The 27,701-nt window shown below is 38.0% G+C and overlaps 1 protein-coding gene across 1 annotated transcript; it reads left to right on the top strand.

Moving 5' to 3' along the window:
• The first annotated feature begins 430 nt into the window (after positions 1-430).
• Positions 431-25,709, top strand: LOC105059993 (pentatricopeptide repeat-containing protein At4g35850, mitochondrial-like). Its single transcript, XM_073245168.1, has 8 exons — positions 431-541; positions 2,072-2,269; positions 16,583-16,659; positions 23,748-23,838; positions 24,524-24,589; positions 24,673-24,750; positions 25,100-25,201; positions 25,453-25,709. The coding sequence occupies exons 1-8, from the start codon at positions 431-433 to the stop codon at positions 25,546-25,548; spliced, it is 819 nt and encodes a 272-aa protein (XP_073101269.1). The 3' UTR covers positions 25,549-25,709.
• Positions 25,710-27,701: the final 1,992 nt, after the last annotated feature.

The raw sequence follows: 27,701 nt of genomic DNA, 5'->3' as shown, positions 1-27,701 counted from the left end.
AAGAATGGATGTTCTAGCAATGCTCCATAGGATATGGCCTCATCGTCGTCGGATGCATCAACTAGCTCGAATTTAGGATCAAGGGGTACCTCATGTAGTAGGACATCTCCTTCTGTACTAGACTTTTCACTATCACTGCCATTAGACTCTGCATCATCATCCTCATTTTCGTCATTAGTAGGATTAGGATTATAACCAATGGCGGCTTCATTTTCAAATAAAATTATATCAACCATTGCAGTTCCCAATCCTCCAAGTTCGATGTGTTGTATGTAGCTGATTAAGTGATATAGGATCGTAAGATTCGTACTCTACGTGCTCTATGGTAGCTACCATATAACTAGGACCAGACCCCATATTATCAAATACGGTGTTATATGGATATTGATATGCAAACTCTGCACCTATCATGTATTGAGAATTATCAGTCATGGATGCTGCTGGTCTATCAATGGTACATATAGAGATGCCTCCGTACTCATATCCAGCTTCATTGGTCATTGGAGCTATATCAGGTAGAGAACCATGCATCCTCGACTGCGTAAGTTGGGCAGATATAGTCTGAGACACACTAACATACTGTTCGCCACCATCTGAAACTCCTACCGCTGCTGGCTCAATAAAAATTTCAACCACTCGAAAAATCCTCAATGATGGGATGTCCTAAATGATGTTCGTGTTCTGATCATCTTCAATAGGTATAGCCAAATACTATCCAATAGTATGCATAAAAAATCTACATAGTAGGAAAACTCTATAGTGATTGGGGTTCCATGCAGTAATAGTATAGCAAACTCGCATAAGTTCTAGGAATGTTGCGTTACGGTCCACCATGGTCATCCAGATCTTTCCACTAATATAATATGCACCGTTAGCATTCTGACTAATCCTTCCATCCCAATGGAAGATAATAGTGACAAGGCTTAGATCTATTTTGTTGAAAATTATTGTAAGAAAAATTACATAAACATATAAACAGATGTTTACTAGGAGGAAGTACTTAATATTTAAAATGACTTACATAATAAATGCATCCTATCATTATCTAATTGGTAAAGTTAGGTCCTATCCTATTCAGAAATTGTATTAATTCTATAGATAATTGTAGTAATCAAACGATACGTAATAGGAGCCGAAAAAAATTTTGACAGTATTTCTTCTTAGTTCTCTCCATACAGCTAAAAATATTTGGGGAGAACTAAAAAAAAATACTGTTTGAAATTTCTTTCAAACCCTCTGTGCATTGTTTGATTACTGTAATTACTTATAGAATTAATTGTAATTCTCAAATTGTCCAAACTGGATAATCAATTGATCAATGTACATAATTCTACCACTCATACAAAAATATATAAATATATGCATGCCGTAGAATATATACATTAATCAAAAGATGGGTTTATGATTTCATGTAATGTAAAATTTTTAAAAAATAATGACTGAGTAAGAAATTATTTTGATAATTTATTTATAAATTAACATTATTTAAGTTAAGTTAAATTGCCTTCCTCCTATATTATGTTGTTGAACAAACAAATTTATAATTTATATAAAAAAATAAAATTATAAAAATAAAAAAATAAAAATTATCTTCCTGATGTCTCGGGATAAGGGGGTGGGGCAGCACACCGAGGATTGCCGAGAGGAGGAGGTCGAGGCGGCAGTATGTCGGGGGGGTGGGCCGAGAAAAGGAGGGAGGGCCATCGGGACCGAGAGGGAGAGGGAGGGGGAGTTCTCGCCAAGGAGCACGGGGAGGAGGAGGGAGCGGCGGCGGTACGTCGGGGAGGAGGAGGGGGCAGGCTGAGAGGAGGAGGGAGGGTCGTCGGGGCCGAGAAGGAGAGAGAGGGGGGTTCTCATCAGGGAGCGCGGAGAGGAGGAGGAAGCGACGGCGGTACATCGAGGAGGAGGAGGGGGGCGGGCCGAGAGGAGGAGAAAGGGCTGTCGAAAATCAAGAGAGATTGCAGGGTTCTCACGTCGGGGATCGAGAGGGAGAGGGAGTTCTCACATCGGTGCTAAGGACCGAGGGGGAGAGAGAGTTCTCATGCCGGGAATTGATGTCGGGGATTGAGAGGGAGAGGCGGGGACCGACGGTTGGTCATCAATTGAAACTTCAACTGACAGTGGAGAGAATGTGATGATGAATGTCTCTGAGGAGGAATTGTATAATATCCCAACTGTAGAGTATGTGCACAGACGGGGATTTATAAACAGGCAGTTAACAGTTTATCATGTAGCTTTACATGCCTGTGCAGATTTAAAGAGTAAAGAGGTATTATCTTTATCTTCTCTTGAAGCTGGAGACCTGTTGTCGATCGATATATGGGTGCACCATCTAGCATGATAATGTTATATATACAGTACCTGAGCACTGTAGTGCTTGGGTTGTACAAGGACATGTTGTAGGCTTGTAGCAGTAACTAGTTTTTACAAGTGTTGCCTCGTAAATCCTTTTCAGTGACCTGTTTTTATATGCATATAATGTATACATATTAGAATGCTTATAGAAAAAATGCATTTATTTTAAAAATAATTGACTAATTTTGATTAACCATTGATGCATGAGTGAGCTATTATTTGATCTTACAACTAAGAGTTCTATAATTTGCATTTGGGGGTCTGCAGTTGAAGCATATGAGGATGATACTTCTGGTAATCAGAAAAGAAAATGCTACATTAGGTCCTGAGTAGAGGATGAATGCAATGCTCAAAATTTATTGGGTTGCTCTTTTGTTTCAATGTGGTTGGTCCTAAATGCACGAATGAATTCAATAAAGTCACTTTTGACACTTGGATTTATCATGTTCTTTATTTTTATGAATAATCTTTAGTTATGTCAATGTATCCTACGGTGGCTCAAATAGTTGGTGCGTGGCTTGATGGTTATGTTTATTTATCTGATATTGGGAATGCAAATGCCATATTCCCATTTTGAAAGTCATGTCTTCCATGAACTTGTTCCCAAGTAAGACTGGCTACCTTTTCTATTCTATGCATTCTTAATCACAAGAGTTCTGGTCAATGCATTCTTGGTTCAAATTCCAAACTTTAAAAGTCCAATAAAAAAATCATGCTAGTTTCTTCTCCTGCTCAAATTTTGTAAGAGTAACCTTTTATTTGGTATGAAAGATAGATTAAAGGAAGAATAGATGAAAAAGAAAGGATAGATGAAGAAGAGGATGGATGGAAGATCTATCCATCCTTTCATATGTTTGGTTAAACATGGAAGGATGGATAAAAATAATCTTCTCTTCAGTTTGGTATAGGAGGAATAAGAGGAAGGATGGATGATATTTATATAATATTTTTATCAGACTATCCTTTGATAAAAATATTATTATTATTAATTTATAATACTTATTTATACTAAAAAAGTAATCAAGGTATAAACTTATAATTATTAAAATCTATAATTATATAAAAAATTATATAAATATGTTATTTTATTTTAATAAATAATTTTATAAATTAAATATTAATGAATTAATTATACAATTAATTAATTAATTAATAGTTTAATTTAAATAGTTAATTAATATTAGACAAATGGTTAATTAAAAATGATAAATAAAAATTAATTTTAATTTTAATTTAATAAATAATTTTATAAATTAAATATTGATAAATTAATTATATAAATAAATTATTAATTTATAATTTAATTTAAATAGTTAATTAATATTATACAAATAGTTAACTAAAAAATAGCAAACAAAAATAAAGAAATAGAAGATAATTCTAATTATTTAATTATAATTATTAAAATTATGTTTTGAAATTAAAATAATTAGTTATAAAATTTAATAGTATATGATTAATAGTATATATTAAAATATATATAAATAATATGAATAAAAAAATAAAAAATATTATAATTTTATCAAAAAAAATTAATGAGAGATAATTTTGTCAATGCAAAATCCGCTCATCAATGCTCCATCGATCCTTCTTCACATCATCTCAATTTGTAAGAATGCAAATTGGTGAGTTAGTGTGGATGGACAATCCTTCTTTTTTCATCCATCATCTCTACAATTTTTTAACCAAACAGTGGATGGAGGTCATCCATCCTTCCAACCTCATCCATCCACCATCTTATGAACCCTAACCAAACACAGGGTAATTACTAAACCATCCAATGTTCTACATAAGGAAGCTTGGGGAGCCAGCCTTAGATGCCAAACCCTAGATTGTTGTGTTTTGACTATCAGCCTTGAGAATTGTTAAGTGTTCAAACCTTATTTTCCATCTAGACTCAAATTTGCATGATTCTTGATGTGGTTAAAATCTTATTTAATATACCTGGGGAATCTGAGCTTGATTCTAAGTCATCATATATTTTATTTCATGACATAATCTTTTGGCTGCTACCAATGAGAAAAAAAAAAGATCCAAGGTTCACTGCTACTTGTTTTTGACCATGATTGTTACACTTGAATCACAACTATAGCCAATGATTTGCATCCATGTCCTCCCTGAACTCTAACTAGACATCTTTTCCCTGACCTTAGATGCGAGATCTCTCAAAACAGATCACTCTAGAAGCAGGATACAAAATTATCTTCTGTTCACATGTTAAGTAAATGACATGGATAACGATTATCAGAAAGCTTAGTCATGTAGATCTTAAATTTTTTATGCTCCAAGTCTTGCAGATACTTTTGCGTGGAGAAACTATCTATATCTGATATTTAGTTCTAGGCTTGCTGCAAGATCAATGCAGAAAGAAGGTTCCTAGTTTGAGAAATAGCTAATTTTTTTCAATTATGGTGTAGTTCTTCCATTAATCTTTGCTAAATTTAAATATTTCACTCATTTTGAGGATTTGAACATATTATTTTTCCTATGGAAAAACAAACTTTTAGTCATTTGCAACTCTCATATATGACTATCCGGCCATTTGACTCCATCATGCTCCGACACTAAACATTCTAAACCATAACATCCATGCTGTTCGTTGTGATTGTAAAGTTGGGGGTTTGACTTTCCTTACAAAATTAATTAATGTAAAAGGAATAATATTTCGCTTATAATCATAATTTTGTCAGCTTACTTTTTTAACATCCCAAGAGTTACCCAAAAAAGGCTAGCTTGAAGGTTGGGCCTTTAGCCTTACTTAAGTGCCAACAACTTCCCCAAGGCACACATGATATGGGACTAAACACATGCCTATGTGGATCTTTACATGCTCCTACTTAAGCCTCAACATCATTGCCCAAGGAGGGGTTGAATTACAAACACCACGATTGGCTCGTGGTTAGCCCTAAAAGGGCCCGCAATGCAATGTTCCTTGGCCACTCATGGGTTGTGGGCTGGTTTGGCTTGTTATCATTTGTAACGACATTAGAACACACCCAAAAAGGGAGCCAGAAGATTATTAGTTGGGATTGTTGCACCTGTTTGAAGGAAAGAAAAACTATTTCTCTTTAAAAAGCTCAGGCTGCATCTGAAATTATTTTATTCATCTACATGATTAAAGATCAAATCCTTATCTGATTAGCAGCGGAACCAGAGATCAAATCTCAAATAATCTGATATAAATCTTCGTGGAGGCCTGGATGTGCAGACCCTCTACTTCGCATGTACGTCAGACATCGTAGGAAAGCAGGATGAACTCCAATGTAATTGCCTTCGCAATCCAATCAAATAAGGAAGGAGATGTATTGGTGTGACACCTCACACCAGTAGGTAGGACGCCCAAGATGGATCCATGCCCAAGGGAAGAGGGACGGCAACAAGAGGAGAGGGCCAAGGAGAAAAAGGGACCTCTCTCTCTTCTCATGCCTCTCTCTTTCTCTCTTCTCTCAATCTGATTTATTTGCTATATATCTATAAGTAGAGATTCTCTCTATAGGAATCCTAACTCAAATCTGATTTAAATCAGTCCAATACTCATAAAAGAAGGATTCTTACATGAGATAGAATTGCTATCATATATGACAACCAATTTGCATCCACTCCCTCACCTACATGGGACCTCTCAAACCAGCACCATTCCAGGTGTTCGTTGCCCCACATGAGAGAAAAATTTTAATGCAAGTGAAAATTCTTATATCTCATCAAAACGGATCCGATTCGAATCTAATTCGAAGCTGGTTCGAAATAATTTTGAAAGGCTGTCAATCTCAAACTCTTTAAGACTTTTGTACTAAGTCTAACTTGGATTTTGGATCCAATTAAGCCTAATTAATTCAGATCTAATTCAAAATTAATCAGTATTTAAATTTAATCTTTCATATACTTCATGGATTATAGATCAAAAAATATTCATCCCCGAGATCGAACCTAAACCTCATATATAGTGCGAGCTAGACATAGTCAACTCTTCAATCCTGTTTGACCCATAACTTATTTCTCAATCACGTTAGCTTATATGTTTAATCAAGTCAAGTACTTTCAAATTGGACATATAAACATAGGTCAATTTCTTCCTACTTTATCTGACTTGTGTGCGTGACTCTATAGGTTCAAATACTAAGTCGGTAGCACAGAAACTAATTTCTGCACTAATCGAGATACCATCTAGCAATGATTTTCAATGTCCAAATAGGTCGAATTATCATAAAAAAATATTTTAAAATTCATACACATGGTTACCGCATAATTCATCTTTTTGATCCTGAATGCTCTAAGATGGTCTCAAGTAAACTGTCAACCGAGATTGCTTCATCCGCATTGTATTCAACTTTTTAAATCCATCTCATGAATTATCCTGATCAAGACTTTGTTAAATTAAAATACAGTGATACATCAACTCCAATAATCCAGAGGAATCAATCCTATCTTGATCCACACACAGACTTCACAAGTACTTGTTTGTACCCAGTAGCCTTCCATCACTGTATTAAAAATTCAGATAGTCCAGCATCAAAGTACAGTGAGTTGCTTGCAAGTCACTATGATGATCTTAGGTCTGAAAGATACTTATATCCATATAATTTGCGAGCAGCTCTTAATAGCAGAATGCTCAGCAGGTGAGTCACTTATTCAGTGACGATGTACTCCAATATCTCATTTGTATGCTATACCAGTATCACCATACTCTTTGATTAAGAGAACAATCAACCCATATGGCATACAACAATATCTACTCAATAAATATCATTGTTCTGTAATAACGTATCATTTGATCGCGAACATATTTAATAACTATACGACAAAACTTCTCTTTATCGCACACTAGCATAATTCTAAGGACTTCATCACAGCACAAGAGTTCAAGAAAGATGTAATTTTGTGATGAAAATGTCAGAATAATTTTTATTCAATAATCAATAATTCATATACAAAGAGAAACTCAATCATCACATGATTGATTTTAGGACACAATTCTCAATAACTTTCATTTGGACTAAAGCCAATCGGGACAATATCTTATATCCATCTTTCATTTGAAATCATCGAACTCTTTGATCTTGAGAGCTTTAGTGAAGAAGTTGGCTAAGTTCTTCTTTCTGTTGATCTTCTGAAGCTCGACGTCACTTCGATTCACGATCTCTTGCACCAGGTGATAGCGGCGCAGAACATGCTTGGTGCGATGGTGCGACTTGAGTTTTTTTTGCCTAAGCTATAGCACTGGAGCTGTCACAGTACAGCAAGACAGGACCATCAATGGAAGGTATAACTTCCAGCTCGCTGATGAACTTTCGAAACCACACCATCTCCTTTACAGCATCTGATACAGCAATGTATTCCACTTCGCATACAGAATCGACCACAGTATGTTGCTTGAAACTCTTTCAGCAAACAGCTCCTCCATTTAGAGTAAATACGTAGCCTGACACGCAAGGTCAGCAGAACCAGTATCGATGGCCGGATCGACTGATCGGTAGTACGGTATAGCACGCCTCCATTTCATTTCGAATCGAGGTGAACCGATGAAGAAAAATACTGACGAATTGAGGAAGAAAGAGAGAGAGAGAAATAAAGAGATAGGGAGGGAGGAAGAAAAAGAGGGAGAAAAATTCATCGGAGGGATCGTCGGAGGGCCGTTGTAGTCGGCAAACCCCATGCCGACTTCACTTTGAAAAGGTTTCTTTAAAAAAAAGCTCTGAAAAATTGGAGCGGATCGTCCTTATTCCCCGTGCGGAGCCGCGGGAGCCCTTTCCGCCGCCCGACGGCCACAACTGCCCTCCGACGGTCCCTCCGATGAATTTTTCTTCCTCTTTTTCTTCTTCCCTCCCTCTCTCTCTATTTCTCTCTCTTTCTCTCTTTTTTTTTCCAACACCGGCATGTGCCATTTTGCATACCGGAACCGTCTCGATCCCCATCGGGATAGTTTGGCATGTCCTGTATCAGACAGTTCGGTCTGATATGGCATTCCATGCCGACATGCTTCTGCTGTCTCCATAATCTGACTGAAAACTGAAATCAGTATATTTCACAAGTTTTAGATCAGTGTCTCCATAGATAAGCCATTGATCTTTAGTATTTCTCAAATACTTATGAATTACTTTCATAATCTTCCAATGCTTCTCACCCGGATCAGACTGGTACCTACTCACTACCCCTATTGAATAGGCCACATCCAGTCTCGTACATATCATAGCGTACATGATAGATCCCATTGCTGAAGCATATGGTATTTTACTCATGCGCTCTCTCTCCTTAGAAGTTGTCAGACAATCTTTCTTGGAAAGAGTAATCCCATGGCCTATCGGAAGATAGCCTTTCTTGAAATTATCTATGTTGAACTGCTTCAACAAGGTATCGATGTACGTGGTTTGGGACAATCCAAGCAACCTTCTAGATCTATCTCTATAGATCTTCATTCCAAGAATATAGGATGCTTCTCCTAAGTCTTTCATAGAGAACTATGATGATAACCATAGCTTCACACTCTGCAAAGCCAGGATGTCATTTTCTAATAACAGTATGTCATCCACATACAGCATAAAGAAGATGATTACAGAATCGGAAGTCCACTTGTAGATGCAAAGTTCTTCTCCATTCCTAACGAAGTCAGACATTTTGATCACCTTATCAAAACACATGTTCCAACTCCTAGATGCCTGCTTAAGTCCATAAATAGACCTTTTCAACTTGCACACTTTTGACTCATCTGTGGATCTGAACCCTTCAGATTGTATCATATACACCTTTTTTTCCAGCTCCTCGATGAGAAAAGCGATTTTGACATCCATTTGCTAGATCTCATAATCTAAGTATGCAGTGATAGCAAGCATAATTCGGATGTACTTGTGTATTACCACAGGAGAGAACATCTCGTCATAGTCAATACCATAATACTGACGGTATCCCTTGGCAACTAGACAGGCTTTATAGATATCTATCTTTCCGTCCGCTCCTCTTTTTCTCTTAAAAATATAGATTTTATCCCTTCGGATGGATCAACTAGTGTCCATACACCATTGATCTCTATGGACTCCATCTCGAACTTCATGGCCTCAAGCCATTTTTGGGAGCTGAACCTTTGCATGGCCTCCATATAGGTGATCGGATCCTCATCATTCTCATCAAGTTTGATGGGGTCATCGTCTTGGACTAGAAAACTGTAGTTTCTGTCCGGCTGACGTGGTACTCTACCGGTCTCCTCAATGACGCTTCTACTGGCTCTGAATTTGATTCACCAATCAAATCCAATTCTGTGTGTGTCGGTCCTTCCACCTCATGAACTTCATCAAGTTTAATTTTACAGATATTAGCTCCTTCACCAAAGAACTTTTTTCCATAAAAACTATCTGACTGCTGACAAACACCTTTTGTTCTACAGTGAGGTAGAAGTAGTACCCTTTAATTTTTTTTGGGTACCCTACGAACAAGCATGTGTCGGATTTCGGTCCAAACTTATCTGTCTTTAAACACTTGAAATAAACTGGACACCCCCAGACCCTAAAGTGTGAGAGCACCAACTTACGTCCAGTCCATATCTCATATGGAGTTTTGTCGATAGACTTACTGGCACCTTATTCAAAATATAGCAGATAATTTCTAGAGCAAATCCTCCAAAGGAGATTGGCAGACTCGCAAAGCTCATAATAGATCGGATCATATTTAACAAGGTTTAATTCTTTCTCTCTAACACTCAGTTATGTTGTGGTGTTACAGGAAGGGTCCACTGTGTGAGAATCTCATTCTCTTTCAGATATGTCAGGAACTCACTGGTGAGGTATTCACCTCTTCGGTATGATCGAAGGATCTTAATACTCTTCTCAGTTTGTTTCTCTACTTCAGCATGAAATCATTTGAATATTTCAAATAATTTTGACTTATGCTTCATAAGATAGACATACCCATACCTTGATAGGTCATCTGTGAACGTAATGAAGTAGCAATATCCTCCTTTAGCGCTTATGTTCATAGATCCGCATACATCAGCATATATTAAACTTAGGACATCGCTGGCTCTTTCACTTTTTTTCTTAAAAGGTGACTTAGTCATCTTACTAAGTAGACAGGACTCGCAGGTTGGTAATGATTCACAATCATCTATCTCAAAGATATGTTCCTTGATCAACCTGTCAATCCTATTCTTGTTCACACGACCAAGCCTACAATGCCAAAGGTAGGATTCACTGATATTATTTAACTTAGGGCATTTACTGGGTGTGTACATTACATTAACAAACCGTGATATTATGTATATGCCATATTTCAATTATCCCGCATAATTGTAGTATCATTTATATAATATCACAAAAATTATCTTTTATTATAAACTTGTAACCAAGTTTGGCCAAAAAGCCTACAGAGATGATATTTATAAAAAAAAAAGAGATAAAAATGATAATCATCTAACATGATACTACTGGACTCGAAGACAAGCTGCAAAGTTTTCAAAATCAGAACTGGAACAAAACTTTCATCTCCGACGTTAAGAAATCGCTCGTCCTCTCGAAACTTTCTACTTACCTACAGTCCCTGCAATGAATTGCATATATTAATAGGACTTTCGGTATCCAATACCCAAGTAGTAGTATCACAAATAGAAAAATTATAAAAAGTTATCATATAAGTATCTTGTGAAGCAACTGTTGCTTCTTTCTCTTATTTTTAGGTCTGTTTGGGTCAAGGGTGGCTATATAAGCAGAATAATTTTTTTTTTTCAATGATTCAACTTCTTGCAGAAGAAGCACTATGTCTGGCTCTTGTTAACTTTTGACGGTTTGCTCTGCTTGAGATCGACGGTATGAGATTTCTGCATCTTTTTCTTCTTTCCTCTTCTAGAGGATCGACGCCCTGCAGATGAACCTCCCACTAAATTCACTGGCTCCTTCTAGAGCTGGTGATCTTTTTCAAAAGTCTACAGTAACCCTAGCAAACCATGATAGTTCACCGCAAGCTTCGTCATTCTATAATAACTGAGAAAGGGTAGGTAGGATTTTAGTAGCGAGTTGAGAATAGCATCCTTGCCTAACTGTTCATGCAACAGAAAGTCAAGTTTGCTAAGACGTTCAATCTGCTCAATCATGTACAATACATGATCGATGACTGAAGCCCCCTCTCACATTCGGATATTGAATACTGTGCAGGAGGTTTTGTGTCTCTCTGCATCCTTAGGGGTGTCGAAGGACTCATTCAATATTTGAATGATCTCCTCTGACTATGCATCCTCAAACTTACGACTAAGTTCGTCGTTCATAGCTATCCTCATCATGCAATGTACAGTGTGCGGTCATTGAGCCACCTTATGTAAGTGTCTCTCATGACACGAGGAGCATTGGTTGTAGGTTCTTCAGGTGCCTCATCCGTAAGGATATATAAAATCCTCTCATGCTCCAAGACGATCTTCAACTTTCGATATCAGCTATCGAAGTTGGATTCAATAAGCTTGTCACTATCCAACAGCATATGGAGGGATAGTGTGTTGGCCATAACTGAAAGAAAAAATATTAGCCTATTAGTATATGAATTATTTTTAATCCTAAAGACATGGACTTTAGTTTAAAGATTTTCCTACTATGTTTATGAATTGATAGCTTCTACCTCCAACTCAAGGAAGTACACTAATTTCTTAGCGGATACTAGAATCCACATGGACTACATTTGGGCCTGAGTGTGGCTCGGCCAACCCTAGTGCATCTATGGGTAGGTTCATAACCAATTATTTCTCCGAACAATTTCTAGCAATAAGTTTTATCCCAGGCATCCCTTCAGCAGGCATATGGCACCTCTACTGAAAATTTCAGTTAGGTCCAACCATTAACATGACACACGAAGTGCATTCAACAAACGAATGTCTAGGCCCGAGTGTGGTTCGGCCAACCTGAGCATTAATATGAAGGTATATCATAATGGTCATATGATGAATAATAATTTCAATACGTAATAGACACCAGGCGTGTGGTACTTTCAATGCCTATTTGGAATATTAAACTCATTATCATTTTATGGACCTAATAATTTAGAAGATTTGATTTTATTGATTTGAGAATAAGAGAAGAAGTCGACCTACAAGCTGCAAATTCTTTCATTGACTTTATCAAGTCATGTAAAGGATTAGACACAAGCTGATCTAAAGACACCTAAATCAGTCACACTGATTCACCTTAATGGTATGGGTCTGTACGAATCGACTAGTGGTCTAATCAAAATATAATCTACCATGTTGGCCACGTAAGTGAGATTAGTGAGAAGGATATGTCCTTAACTCACCATAGATGCATCTAGGTGAATAGCTCCCAATTAAAAATTACTTAATTGAATCTGTCAAACTTACCTAAGACACCAACTGGTTAATTAGTTTTGATTTGATTCACCAGAAGATTTGGGCTCAACCATGGAGCCATGATCATAGTCCATTTATTAAGGTCAAACACATGGACTTGATCAAACTTCAACTATTGAGATTGACTTAGAGAAATACTGACTTGATCTAATTCAATACTTGATTAGATTTAATCATTTTTTCTACTTGGTTCATATGTGTTTCTAACCCTAGATCTAACCCATTAGAAGGACTTGATTCATGCTAACTCTTTGCCCATCATTTTATGTGGTGTCTTAATGATCTTCAATTCTCAAATCTAGATTATTCAAAACTTAATTCATAATTAAATGTGTGAAACATGTATTTCAGTCTGTAGAACTATTCTACAAAAGTTTCAGACGAAGCATACCATATGTTTCAACACATGAAAATAAATTTTTATAATATGTTTAACAATTAAATATACATAGGTATAATTTAAACTTCATACATACATCTTATGCATTATGACAACTTTTAGATCTATACCAAAGTTTACATTTTATGTAACATGCAATTCATATCTAAAATAATTTTATATCTAAATTTTATCCTCTTGTAATGAATCATAAATCACTTTGGATCTAATCTAAATATATTTATGATTAAAATAATATATAAAAATCTGTTCACTTTTTTTCTTCATAAAATCGGATCATAATGATACCCCTACACGTTATAAGAGAATCTATCGAATAGACAAAAGAGAGATTAATCTCTTCAATCTCCTATGATCGGATGGTCTAGCGATCTCATCAACCTAAGTACTAGGCTACTAAAATCTAAAATCTAATTTTATACATAATTACATCAACATGCAATTATTGACAAAACTATTTTATGTCATGAATATATCCTTGATCTTATCAATTATGTTCTTCATCTAATCCAATTATATTTGATATATCATATACATCATATCAGATCTGAAATATATCTTATATTGATTATAAAATATCAATTTTAGATTTGATATCATATAAAAAATTAATTAAATGTAAAAATGAATGCATAAGGAATAAATTTTTGGTGAAATCTATTTTCGTGCAGTACTGAATTTTGACAGGATTCAGATCTAAATATCTATCGAAATAGATCCAATTCAGATCTAAAATAAACTTCACTTTATAAAAAAAATAATATTAAAATTTTATTAAAATAAATTTAAAATAGATTTTAATTCATGTTGTTATTCCATTAGAAATTCAGCAATAGTAGAATTCTGTTATAACAAACTTATAACAACCTCAATCAATCATTGATTAGGCACCTCTAATCTAATCCAAATCAGATAAAAAATTTTATGTAAATAGATTTAAATCAAATTTATTGTCTTACAAAAAATCTCAATTGCATCTTATGTAATCAATCCCAAAAAATTCAGTTATGCATGCATGTATTTCAGACCTGCTCTGATACTAATTGAAGGGAAGGAAAACTATTTCTCTTCAGAAGGCCCAGGTTGCATCTGAAATTTTTTTTATTCATCCACATGATTAAGGATCAAATTTTTATCTGATTAGTAGCAGAACCAGAGATCAAATCTCAAATAATCTGATATAAACCTTCGCGGAGGTCTGGATGTGCAGATCCCTTATTCGCATGCATGTCAGACACCGTAGGAAAGCAAGTTGAAGTTCAATCCAATTGCCTTCGCAATTCAATCAAATGAGGGAGGAGATGTGCTAGTGTAACACCTCACACCAGCAGATGGGATGCCCAAGATGGATCCACACCCAAGGGAAGAGGGGCGGCAACAAGAGGAGAGGGTCAAGGAGAAGGAGGGATCTCTCTCTCTTCTCACGCCTCTCTCTCTTTCTCTCTTCTCTTAATCTGATTTGTTTGCTATGCATCCATAGGTAGAGACCCTTTCTATTTATAGATGATTTTTATGACCCAATAAGCATAGGAGTCCTAACTAAAATCTGATTTAAATAAGTTCAATACTCATGAAAGAAGGATTCTTACATGAGATATAATTGCCATCACATATGACAACCAATTTGCACCCACTCCCTCACCCACATGGGACCCCCCAAACCAGCACCATTCTAGGTGTTGCTCAGCTCACATGAGAGAAGAATCCCAATGCAAGTGAGAATTCTCATATCTCATCAAAATGGGTTCAATTCGAATCCAATTCGAAGCTGGTTCGAAATAATTTTGAAAGACTGTCAATCTCAAATTTTTTAAGATTTTTATATCAAGTCTAACTTAGATTTTGAATCCAATTAAGCTTAATTAATTCAGATCTAATCTAAAATTAATCAGTACTTAAATTCAATCTTTCATATGCTCCATGGATCATAGATCAGAAAATATTCATCTCCGAGATCGAACCTGAAGCTTATATGTAGTGCTAGCTAGACATAGTCAACTCTTTAATCTCGTTTGATCCATAACTTAATTCTCAATCAAGTTAGCTTATATGTTCAATCAAGTCAAGTACTTTCAAATTGGATATTAAACATAGACCAATTCTTTCCTACTTTGTCCGACTTATGTATGTGACTCCATAGGTTCAAACACTAAGTCGGTAGCACAGAAATTAATTTCTGCACTAATTGAGATACCATTTAGTAATAATTTTTGATATCCAGATAGGTCAAATTATCGTAAAAGAATATTTCAGAATCCATATACATGGTTACCACATAATTTATCCTTTTGATCCTGAATGCTCTAGGATAATCTCAGGTTAACTATTAATCGAGATTGCTTCATCCGCATTGTATTTCAACCTTTTAAATCTATCTCATGGATTATCGTGGCCAAGATTTTGCTAAATTGAAATACAGCAATACATCAACCCCAATAATCTGGAGGGGTCAATCCCATCTTGATCCATACACAGACTTCGCAAGTACTTGTTTCTATCCAGTAGCTTTCCGTCACTACATTAGAAATCTAGATAGTCCGGTACTAAAGTACAGTGAGTTGCTTGCAAGTCACTATGATGATCTCAGATCTGAAGGATACTTATACCTATGTGTTTCGCGAGCAGCTTTTGACAGCGAAACGCTCAGTAGGTGAGTTACTTGTTCAGTGATGATGTACTCTTGCATTTCACATATATGCCATATCAGTGTCACTGCACTCCTTGGTTAAGGGGACAACCAATCCATATGGCACACAACGACCTGTACTTGATAAACGTTATTGTCCTGTAATGATGTATCATTTGATCGCGAACATATTTAAGAACTATACGATAAAATCTCTTTTTATCGCACACTAGCATAGTTCTAAGGACTTCATCACAGCACAAGAGTTCAAGGAGAATGTAACTTTGTGATGAAAATATCAGAATAATTTTTATTCAATAATCAATAATTCATATACAAAGAAGAACTTAATCATCACATGATTGATTTTAGGACACAATTTTCAACATTGCTTAAGTATCCAGGACCTCCTCAATGCATACCCTACGGGGGACTCAATACATGCCAATGTGAGTCCTTGCCCTTTATTGATCATTTATTTGACTTCTTTTCTAGGTAACTAGTTGAAACATAGATTTTGATTGTAACTAGTTGGATCTTGTTATAACAACTGACCAGGATATGATAACACCAGCTCAGATGTTGCTTTTAATTTTGCTTTATTGCTAGGCTATAAACTAATGTTTGCCCGACTTTCCTTAGCTTTGAATTCTTGGCTTTATCGGATTGGTATTCATGAAACCATAGAATATGGCTGATCATTGAACTCTTGGTTCTTAAGTTGAACTATACCTTGTTATTACAAAAGAAAATAATTGTGGGAGCATGAATTCAGTGAGTAGTGGGCTATATGACAATAGCTCATAAATTATTCATTCATGTCTTGTAGCAAGAGTTGTTAACTAACTTCTGCTTTCTATTATTTTTGTAGACAATGGAGACACTTCTTGAAATGTTAAAAAGAGATGGCTATTCTCATGATGTCTTCATTATGATGCAAGCAATGAGGTATTTTTTGTCAAGATGGCTTATTTTGAAGAGCTAATTCTAGCTTGTAGATTTGTATATTCTTATCAAAGATCCTGCAATGCACTTAATGATTAAACTTATACTCATGCCGTACTTTGTTGCGTTGCATTGGACATCATTCATTCAGAAATACATTCAGTTGATGTAATATTTCATTTCCTAATATAGCGTTCTTTTAGTAACATCATTAGATATAGTGAAGGATTATGGTTTTTTGTTATATTGAAAGTTAGTTCCTAGTACGTAACCTTTAAAAATACAGGAGAACTATATGCTCAAACTTTCTTATGGCGACATGGTTTATGTTTGTGTATGTTGTGGCTATATTGAAGGTTCATGAAGTTGCTTGTTAGGCTACGTGAAAAAAATTGGTGGGCGCTGAGCATACTAAAGGCTGTTTTTGGCCTTTCTGAAGCTGCAACTACTGAAATTGCCAAAAATGAAACTCATTTGCCTACTTGAGATCAAAACCAGGCTCCAAATTTTGCTCTCTAAAATATGAACTGATTTTGCCAATTGGGGATGACATATTTTTGAACTAGAATAAAACAAAAAAAAAAGATTCCTATTTCATGTTGGATTCAAAAAAGTAGGGCAAGTCATGGCTATTTGAGAAAATAAAGATCCTCATGCCCAGTGGGATTTATACAATCCTGTTTCCACATGTATGACTTTGGATTTTCGTTCATTTTATGTATCATCTGTTTTCCATATTATATGCAATAGCTGAACGTAAATTCTTCTACCATTCAAATTTTGAAACTTAAATTAACTCGGGATGACTTATAGAGAAAGGTGGACAAATATACATAAGAATAAGTGATGAGCATATTACAGATGTCTTTGTTTTGCAGTTCCTTGGAAAAAAAATCATCATAAATTATTATGATAAAACTCAACTTAGTTGATGCAGTTTTTTCCGGCACTCAGAAATATTACAAATTTGATGTGTATTAGGATTTGATGCCTCGAGATTCAGTCCATATTGAGCCCACAGCAAGGTTCGCGGGAAAAAATAGAGTCCAACGAGACCAAGATCACCCCAAACGGAGCTCGGATGGAGGAGATACGAGTTTTTGAAGTCGGCACGAGATCTGAGGCAGCGAAGGATCGCCGGCGGCCGGCGGCGGACCGGCGGAGCGACGGCGGTGCAGCCACAGGCAGCGGAGCGCGGTCCAGGTGAAATCAACACGCGGGATGTGCGACCCAAGCACGCGGCCCAGGCGGGCGCGCGGCCCAGCCCACGCGCATGCGTGGGAGGCACGGCTCGGGCCCAGGCACCTAGCGTGGGCGCGACCCAGGCCCAGGTGCCTTGCCTTGGGCCTTGTACCCCGATCCACTGTGGATCGGGCGGTCCATGGCGGACCGCGTGGATCGCGTGAGCGTTTTCCAAGCATTTCTCGCGGTCCATGGCACTATTTCATGGATCAGAGCATGATCGGAGGGCGTGGATTGATCTGGTTCTCAATCCAATGGTCCAGATCCTTATTTGGGTTGATTAAGGAGTCTTAAACCTAATCTAAGTGGGTTTAAGCCTTATAAAAGGCTGGGAATAGTGAACAAGGAGGCTGTGTGGTCTGGTTTTTACCGTGGACGCCGTATGGAATCCCTGAGGAGAGAAACGAGAGCGCGCATTGCTGAGAGAGAAGGAGCAGGAGGCTCCTGGACAGCAGACGCCGATCGCTTTAGGGGTTTAGGGGGGTCTTCCAAGAGAGAGAGCTTTTGTGAGGATAACTTCAGGTGAGAGAGAATTGGGTGTACAAGGGCTGAGGATGAGATCTCTTCTTGTAAATTTTTTTTTCATAGTGAAGTTTGCATGCTCTGTGGAGGGGAGCCCTTTTGTGGCTGATCCACGTATTTTGATTATTTTTGTTTTATTTCTTCTTTCTTCCTGCTGCATCGCGTGGTACTGAAAAGGTCCTGGGAGGTGGTGTCCTAGCCAGACATCCACCCAACAAGTGGTATCAGAGCTGTGCGGTACAAGAATGCAGATTGCAGTGGTGATGAGCAAGACTGAAAATGGAGAAGACAGGATCAATCAAGATCGAGATCAAAAAGTTTGATGGTAAGAGCAATTTCTCCTTGTGGCAGACAAGGGTGAAGGACATGCTCATCCAACAGGGGTTGATCGATGTTCTCTTGTGCGATGAGAAGCCGACTACCATGGAGGTGCGGGATTGGAAATGGCTACAGATGCAGACGGTGAGTACCATCCGCATGTACCTAGCAGATGAGGTGGTAATCCATGTGCTAAGCGAGACTTCTCCAATGGTGCTGTGGTCGAAACTCGAGGAGTTGTACATGACAAAATCTCTCACCAACACTCTTTTTCTCTGGAGGCAGTTCTACCAACTGCGGATGGCTGAGGGATAAAGCGTGCAGGAGTATCTCAGCCACTTCCAGAAGATCCTCACTGACCTCCTCAGCGTTGGTGAGAATGTTGAGGAGAAGACCAGGATGCTGGTTTTGTTGACGTCACTTTCTCCTTCGTACGAGTCCTTGGTGACTGCTCTTGTAGTGGAGAATAGCACTATCAAGATGGACGAGGTCACCGCGGCGATACTCCAGAACGAGGTTCTCAGGAGGGAGAACCCAGCTTCGAGTTCAGATGGCGGTAGCTTAGTTTTGGTGGCTTCTGAAGGAGCAGAAGGCGGTAGATAGAGCGATAGGAGATCGCGACGAGGGCGGTCCAAGTCCAGGAGAGACTTGAGCAAAATCAGATGTTACCGGTGTGAGGAGTTGGGCATCTAGTCAGAGATTGTCCTCAACTTAAAAATCAGACGGTGGCTGCTGTAGCGACAGTCGGTAGCGATTCAGATGGAGATGTCCTAGAGATATCTAACGAGATATATACTTCTTTCCAGCAGTGGATATTAGATTCTGCATATCCTTATCATGTATGTTGCAAAGAGGAGCAGTTTGACTCCCTAGAGAACAGTGAGGGCACTGTATATCTGTCGGATGGATCGAGCTGTGTGATCAAAGGCATCGGGACGGTCAGCTGGAGGACACATGGTGGTGCAGTGAGGAGATTGGGAGAGATCCGATACGTATCCGATTTCAGGCAGAATCTTATCTCATTTAGCAGATTGGATTCGAGAGGCTATAGGACGGTAGCTGGTGGAGGAATCCTATGGGTGCTACGCGACGATAGAATTTTGCTGGAGGGGAAGAAGGGGAGCAGAGGATATTATTATCTGGTGGGGATCCTAGTGTGAGGTAGAGCTTCGGGAGCCAGGCAGAGCCCAGAGCGAGGTGGAGCTTCGGGTGGAGGCGGATCGGATATGAGACAGGAAACTCGGGAGGACGAGAGGTGACGTCGCAAGGTGAAATTCCTATTGCCGCAGGACGATACCCCGAGCAGGTCTCAGATCAGGAGGAGCACAGCATACGACGGAGATGGGATCGAGCAGCCTGGCTCGACTCTCATGTTTTCCCTTTCATGATCAGCAGGCAATTACCCCAAGGCATGGGGGCGAGGAGATCCCCAGAAGCTCTCGGAGTTTGGAGGATGCCGAATATCGAGTCGAGGTGGAGATTGTTAGAATTTGATGCCTCGAGATTCAACCCACATGGAGCCCACAACGAGGTTCGTGATGAAAAATGGAGTCCAACGAGATCAAGATCACCCCAAACGGGGCTCGGATGGAGAAAATACGAGCTTTTGAAGCTAACACGAGATTCGAGGCGGTGGAGGACTGCCGACAGCCGGCGATGGGCCGGTGGAGCGGTGGAGCGCGGCCAAGGCGGGGCCAACGCATGGGACGTGCGACCCAGGCGCGTGGCCCGGGCATGCTGCCCAGGTGGGCGCGCGGCCCAGCCCACGCACGCGGGCTGGCCCAAGCCCAGGTGCCTTGCCTGGGCCCTGTACCCCGGTCCACTGTGGACCAGATGGTCCATGGCGGACCGCATGGACCACGTGGGCATTTTTCACGTATTTCTCATGGTCCACGGCACTATTCCATGGACCGAAGCACGATCGGAGGGTGTGGGTTGATCTGATTCTCGATCCAACGGTCCAGATCCTTATTTGGGTTGATTAAGGAGTCTTAAACCTAATCTAAGTGGGTTTAAGCCTTATAAAAGGCTGGGAACAATAAACAAGGAGGCTGTGTGGTTTGGTTTTTGCCGTGGACGCCATACGGAATTCCTGAGGAGAGAAACGAGGGCGCGCGTTGCTGAGAGAGAAGGAGCAGGAGGCTCCTAGATAGCGGACGCTGATCGCTTCAAGGGTTCAGGGGGGTCTTCCAAGAGAGAGAGCTTTTGTGAGGAGAACTTCAGGTGAGAGAGAATTGGATGTACAAGAGTTGAGGGTGAGATCTCCTCTTGTAAATTTTTTTTTTCGTAGTGAAATTTGCATGTTCCGCGGAGGCGAGCCATTTTGTGGCTAATCCACATATTTTGATTGTTTTTGTTTTATTTTTTCTTTCTTCTTGCTGCATCGTATAGTACTAAAAAAGTACTGGGAGGTGGTGTCCTGACCAGACATCCACCCAACAATGTGATTCAAAGGTGATTTGATCAATTCGTTTAAAAGTTATCTTTATTGTCTTTCTGGTGGAGAATCTATAATTTACTGGATGAGTAAAATGCATGTCTAAGTTGAGGTCCATGAATTTGTTGTTAAGACATATCTTACAAACTTTTCATGTCTTTCTTAGTGAAAATTGTTGCGATGGTCATAAAATGATCACATTTGTTTCATTTCTATTTTTGTGGACAATGATGTACAGACATATTACACCATGTATTATCGAATACACAATGATATGCAGGGGGTGTCAGTATTTTTTGATACCATGATGAACTATTCTCCTCTCTTGTTAGAAAGGAAAATGCACTTTGTGTACATGCAGGTTATCCTACAACTGTGCACATCTTTTTACCATATACTTGATAACATCCACATGGGCTAGCTTGGGAAGAATGACCTGAAAAGAGTGAAACCCGTCCTATATTCAATCAGGATGCAATTTGTAGCAAAAAGCAACTCATGTGGAACTCATTCCTTTGAAATCCATATAAAAACTTGCTACTGTGGACATTGCAATGTCGTTATTGTATTATGGAGGTTTTAAATCTTAATGAATTAAGATGAATTTGATGGCAGTTCAGTCTGTTTAATTAGATAAACTGCTTCTGGGACATCTTCAACTCCGAAGAATCTGAATATTGATGCCACAGAATGGACTATCTTAAGCAGATGTTGATGCTTTTATTCAGTAGTGCCGGTTTGTAGAAAGACACAGCTACAAGAAAATAAAAGCTTGGTATCCTAAAAATTAGCAGGATTATAAAATATTGCAACTAAATATCTTCAAAATTGATTTTGAGCATAAGATATCAACAAATTATAGGTTGACTAGGGATGAAGTATGAAAATTCAAGGTTTTAGATGCTTCTGGACTCGGCAATGGTCAGAGACGGGGTTGGGAAGTTACCATGATTGTACTGTCTTGACACTTGTGATGGGTTGGTGTCTTGGTGATCATTGGGGTGCCATTTTTCTTTTTGTCTTCTTTACTTCTTACTGTTTATGCTGCTTTTAATGATTGTTGTTTAGAGGGTTTCTAGGGTTTGCAAAAATTATGGGTTAGGGTAGGTTGTCCTAGATGATGCTTAGGATTATGGTGCCATTGTCGGATCAGAGCTATTTGTCTCCTTTCTTCTCTTCCTTTCCTCTGCATGCCAAAACAGGCATACAAGAAGAAAAAAGCCTTGGGCTCTTTCTTTTAACTAGGTCATAGGCTTGTACTGGCAGGTAGCAACTGACCTGATCACCAACCTTGTTAGTCCTGGTTGGGACTACTGGCATAAACCGAGGCATCCTGATTTACAAGGACTCAGGGTTCAATCCTAGGAGCTGACGTCTCAGGAATGTGATCCAGGATGAACCAAGTCCTATATCCTTGTGAATATTAATTACATATTGGTAATCCCCAAATGATGATGCAAAGAATTAAAAAATCATTAAGAATTTTCTGTGGGGATTATAATGAAAAAAGGTAATTGAATTAAGTTGTTGATAGGATTAAAGATTTGGACAAAGTATTACATTAATGATCACCAAATTCATTATATAAATCACCAATCATAGAAATTACTACCGCAACTCCTGATGCTTTGCTATTAGCAAGGCCAGCATTAGACGTTAAATTTATACCATCAGATGAAGGGTGAGAGATGAGTACTTCAGCAGTTTACAATGCTTGATAGGGGAAGTGGACTGGAAATTTATAATTAACAAAGTTTGCTTGCTCAGGTATGCATGGGTAGCCATGATAGGGTGGAGTTAATGGACTGCAAGTTTATATTTGACAAAATTTGTTGACTTTAGATGAGTGTAGATGGGTATAATGATGTTTTTGTCATTTAAATTGGGAGACATGTTGCATTAGCAACTGAGTTGAGGAACATGTAAGATGAAACTGTCTCAATGTGCTTGTGGACCTGTCATTATGCCAGCATGATTTCAAAGAGAAGTGGATTTAAGGCTATCTTCATCATAAGTGATTAAGTTTGCTTTTACTCTTAGTGATCTCTGATGTAAGGACTGCAATATTGTAATAATAATTAATTTCTTTTTTAACAATAAAGTATGACCATTCATAGTCACATATTGACTGGAATGTCTGGATAACAAGCTTTATTAATGATATTATAATGTGAATGTTATAACATGCATATAAGTAAACAAGATATTGCGTGGTATATTAGTATTATATTTGTGTTTGTGAGATGTTCGCCAATGCTTGTGATTTCACATTTTATCCAACAAGACTATTTGCATCAAAAGGCAGTGGTTGTGTCCACACCCTCTTGAGGTAGCATCTGTTTGGAGCCTTACGTTATTTGACAAATCTTGATGAGTTTGTTTCTTGTTTTTCTCATGCCAGATATGCAGATGTAGAAATATACTTGTTATGTAGCATTTCTGAAATAACACCTTTTGAGAGATCTTGCTTATCATGCTTCATCATCTTCTTGGAGTTATAACTGTATATTAATCATTGTTGCTTTATTCTAAACTTTCAGCATTAATTTACTAGTAAACTGCCTTAAAACAGGTGTTATTTTCATTGCAGTGATGTGGATTCTGGCGTTAAGATTTTTGAGGAGTATACAAGTTCAAGGCCCCCGATTGCTGAGTTGTATGTGGTGGGTCTGTTGATATAATTGGTCACCTGGCAAATTCTATCTTTCAGTAAACAATGGTTCGTTTAACCAGCTGCATCTTGGAACCTAAGATTGTAAATGCTTGTGGTTTTCTATCATTGTTGTAGCATTAATTTTGGGTCTGTGTGAATTCCTGGCTGTGTATCCATGTGACATCTCCCACACAAATAGGGTTTATCTTAGAAGAGGAGGCAGAGGAAAGGGAAGTGGAAAGAACTGGCAGCCTATAGATCCTGCTGGTATCCCAAAATATGAATTGTAGGATCAATACCCTTACCTGGATACTTGGCATGGATGCCAAGCGTCCAAGTGTCCTCAAAAGTGTGGACATGAGAAGCTCCAAAAATGTAGGCACAAGGACATGGACATGGTATATATGTGTCTGTGCTGCATGTCTGCATGCATTGTATTACATATGTATGTATTTCTATACGTGTAGGAGATCAGAAAGCTATTTTTCGAAAAAAATAGGAGTGGAAGGAGAAACAAGTAAATGTTTCAATTTCCTCTTAAGTAGTGTCTTTGTGATCTTGTTGTGGCCTAGCTTTCTGTGTTGCTTTCTATGTTGCAACCAAATATTGCACAAATTTGATTTTCTGCTTTGATAATCTTCTTTGTAGTACTTGAAAATTTGTTTTATTAATTTCTTATACTTGTGATTTCATAGACGCTAGTTGAGGTAGCAACGGTTGGTTATACTCCTCAAGGGATGCAGCTTGCTCAAGATACCCTGGTAATTGATTCCTCTGATCTTTGAGTCTGACTGTTACTTTGGTCAAAGTTACTAGACTTACATAACAAATTTTACTTTGTCAGGAAAAAATGAATGGACGAGGATTTTTCTTGAACCCCAAGATGGGAAGTGATCTCCTTTTAGTAGCTGCAGGCGAAAAGGCAAGCAGACGAATATAATTTTGATTACTAAAATAGGTAGTGATTTCTCCATTTATGTTTCTTCCAAGATATAGTTTTTTTTTTTTAAAGTCAATGATCACATTGTCCTGAGAATTTTTATGTCTAATCTGACAATTGGCTGTCATGAGCTAGTGATGAGTGCATTGAAGGTTTCTGTTAGGTCAACTGCATGCAATACTGGACTTGTAGAAGGTTTTTGAAAGAACGGACTCCTTTAAGTACTTGATTACATGTCTTTAGATGCTCAGGAATGGAATTATAATGCTCTGAGAAACTGTACTTTAATGAACTCTAGTAATACATTAATTCGATAATTGCATGCAGCTAGACGGGAGAGTACACCACTGCCAATTATATATTGGATCTATTGCAAAGCCGCAATATCAATCCTTCTCTTCCTGCAGTCGAGACCTACCATGAGGGTTTAAAGGTAATATATTTCCATCTACTCTTGCATATGATGCTTCAACATAGTTAAGTCACTCAAAATGGTTGTGTAAGAACTAGACAGACAATATATAGAGTTATTTTCTAATGGATGCATGCGTAAAATTTTATGGCCTAATGTGTCAACCTGGCCTTACAATGGCCAGCCTTAGAAGTGGAGGTCTTAAGGTCGTGGATTCCTATGAATGGGCTATGGTGCTTGAGAAAATACTTAATGGGTTCTCTTTATTCCAGCAACGGGAGATTCCAGCTGATGATCCACGGCTTCTGATGGTTTCACGCACGCTCGATAATCTTAGGCTTCGATTTGGAGGAAGAAGAAATGCTTAGTGGGCCACTATTTTGCAGTCTGCTTTCGGGCAACTCCACTTCGTGGAGCTTCTTGGCTTTTCAGATGCGGTCATCTTCAGTTACATGCTACCAAAATAACATGGTAATATGACTGTGGTATACTTGTAGAAGATTCAGAAGAGAGCATGGTTTTAGTGTTGAATTACAGATAAAAAATTAATTAATGTACTCTTCTACAGATCAACAACTTGATGGCTATTTGTTTAATTGTAAGAAAGCTAACTTGACTGTAATTTTTTTGAATGAGAAATGTGATGGGAATGACACCACCAGTGTTTGAACCATGGACCTGGTCCGAGTGGAGAGGGATGCAAATCAGCTAAACTAAAGAGTGGTTAGCAACTTCAGTAGCACCTGAGTTCCTTCACATTTGCACATTCTTTCTCAAATTACATTAACCTGGTATTGGTAGAGCCAGCAGCTTTTGTTGCACACTGTTGCTGAATTTTGGTCATTGTAGAATTCTTTGCTCGTAGCTAGTCTGATTGATTATTGCGTTGTGTGATCTAAAACTGCACATAGTTCCTTGAACTTTTGCTGATGGTCTTGGTCTCCCCAGCAGGTTAGTGACACATTATTGCCATGTGAATCGAGCGAAAGCATTGCAAGCGGCATTTCCTATATCACAGCTAGCCATTTAAGGGAACTGCTATGTGACGCAGTCCTGTAACATAGGCTCCATTTTATTTCCATATACTTGAATTTGTTTTCAAGCCTCGTATGTGACTAGAAGCTTTGGCAATCATTACGGTTTTGTAAGAGCTTCCTGAAGATGGTCACAATTAGATTTTGTTTCACCATGAACATTAAGTTACATATGACGAGCTAGCGAATATCTTGGCTCTAGTGGCGAGGATGGCAAACATAAAGATGTCAAAACCTTGCACTGTCTGTCTCTTCCTCATTCAGCAGTAAGATCGAGCAGTGACTTGCAAGATTTATTGTATTATTAGGGGGTGATGGGGCAAAGGGCTAGGAACATGTTATGAGCTAAAATATGATCAAACTTAACTCAGGGTGACCGGTGGAAGCGCCGGTCTGTCTTCCATCTGTGTTTGTGTTCAGCCTGTCCCTCTTTTAAACATAGGATTGGTGAGGGTCTTCTTGCAAGTATTCTATGACCTCAACAGTTTCAAAAGTAGGATTCAATCCCACGTCCAAACAATTTTGTTGATGGTTTCATGTTGAGTTTGGGTTGACTCTCAATTCAACCAGATGAATTAATTGATATATCGGTCATCTTTAGCCATGCTAGTATCTGTGAGTAGTAACATTTGGTTAATTAGCGCTCACTTTTCCTTGACTGATATTTAGCTTAATCCGGTTACGAAACCTAGGAGCCATTTGGCGTCACTTTTATTTCTTGATTGATATCTTATTTTTAATTTTTTTATTTTTTTAAATATAAAAATAAGAATTTTACTTTGTTTATGTTTTAAAATAAAAAACCCATGCTTTTGCTGCTACTATTAATATCATTGCTGTTGCTGCCACCTTTGCCATCACTATCAAAAGCAAGACCACCACTTCCATCATACTCTACCACCGCCATCGCTATACTTGCATTTTAAAAACAATTGAATATATTTATTTTTTACAAAAATAAAAAAATAGAAATTGAATTTCTATTCTTATATTTTTGAAGACAAAAAAGTTTTAAGTATTGACAAATGGCACCTAAACTTATAGAGGGATTATTTCGTGGCACCACATCTAAGGCATATACTACCGTCAAGAACCACGTTAGATGATGATTTTAGAATTCTAAATTTCATGCTGTAAGCCATTTTACATATGTGAGAATAATTTAACAAGTAATAACTTTTAATTATAATCTGTCAAATGTATAGGGCATGGTCAAATAACAATATACACGTGGTTATGTAATATCTGATATTTAATACTAAACCCATAGAAATACAGTGATTCATATGCCAAATCTAGAATTAGAGAGGTGTCAAACCATCATGACAGTTATACGTTACAAAACATGCATAAACTCTCTCTTTGGTTGAACTATATCACTACAGGGCCATATTAAATACTTGCTCTAGTCTCTAGGCTTAAAAAGTTTCATATTAAACTTAGTCACAAGGAATTCTTGTATCGTACCCATCAACTATTCATGATAT

The sequence above is a fragment of the Elaeis guineensis genome, chromosome 10 (genome assembly GCF_000442705.2).
Source record: "Elaeis guineensis isolate ETL-2024a chromosome 10, EG11, whole genome shotgun sequence".
Classification (NCBI taxonomy): Eukaryota; Viridiplantae; Streptophyta; class Magnoliopsida; order Arecales; family Arecaceae; genus Elaeis; species Elaeis guineensis.
Note: the sequence above shows the minus strand (reverse complement) of the source record. Positions and strands in the feature narration are given on the sequence as shown.

Bases quoted from the DNA above. Each gene is read 5' to 3' on its own strand.
- LOC105059993 (XM_073245168.1), top strand. From the start codon at position 431: ATGGATGCTGCTGGTCTATCAATGGTACATATAGAGATGCCTCCGTAC. The intron at 16,660-23,747 runs GTATTTTTTGTC...GCCTTAAAACAG, and splicing joins ATTATGATGCAAGCAATGAG to GTGTTATTTTCATTGCAGTG. The intron at 23,839-24,523 runs GTGGGTCTGTTG...GTGATTTCATAG, and splicing joins CGATTGCTGAGTTGTATGTG to ACGCTAGTTGAGGTAGCAAC.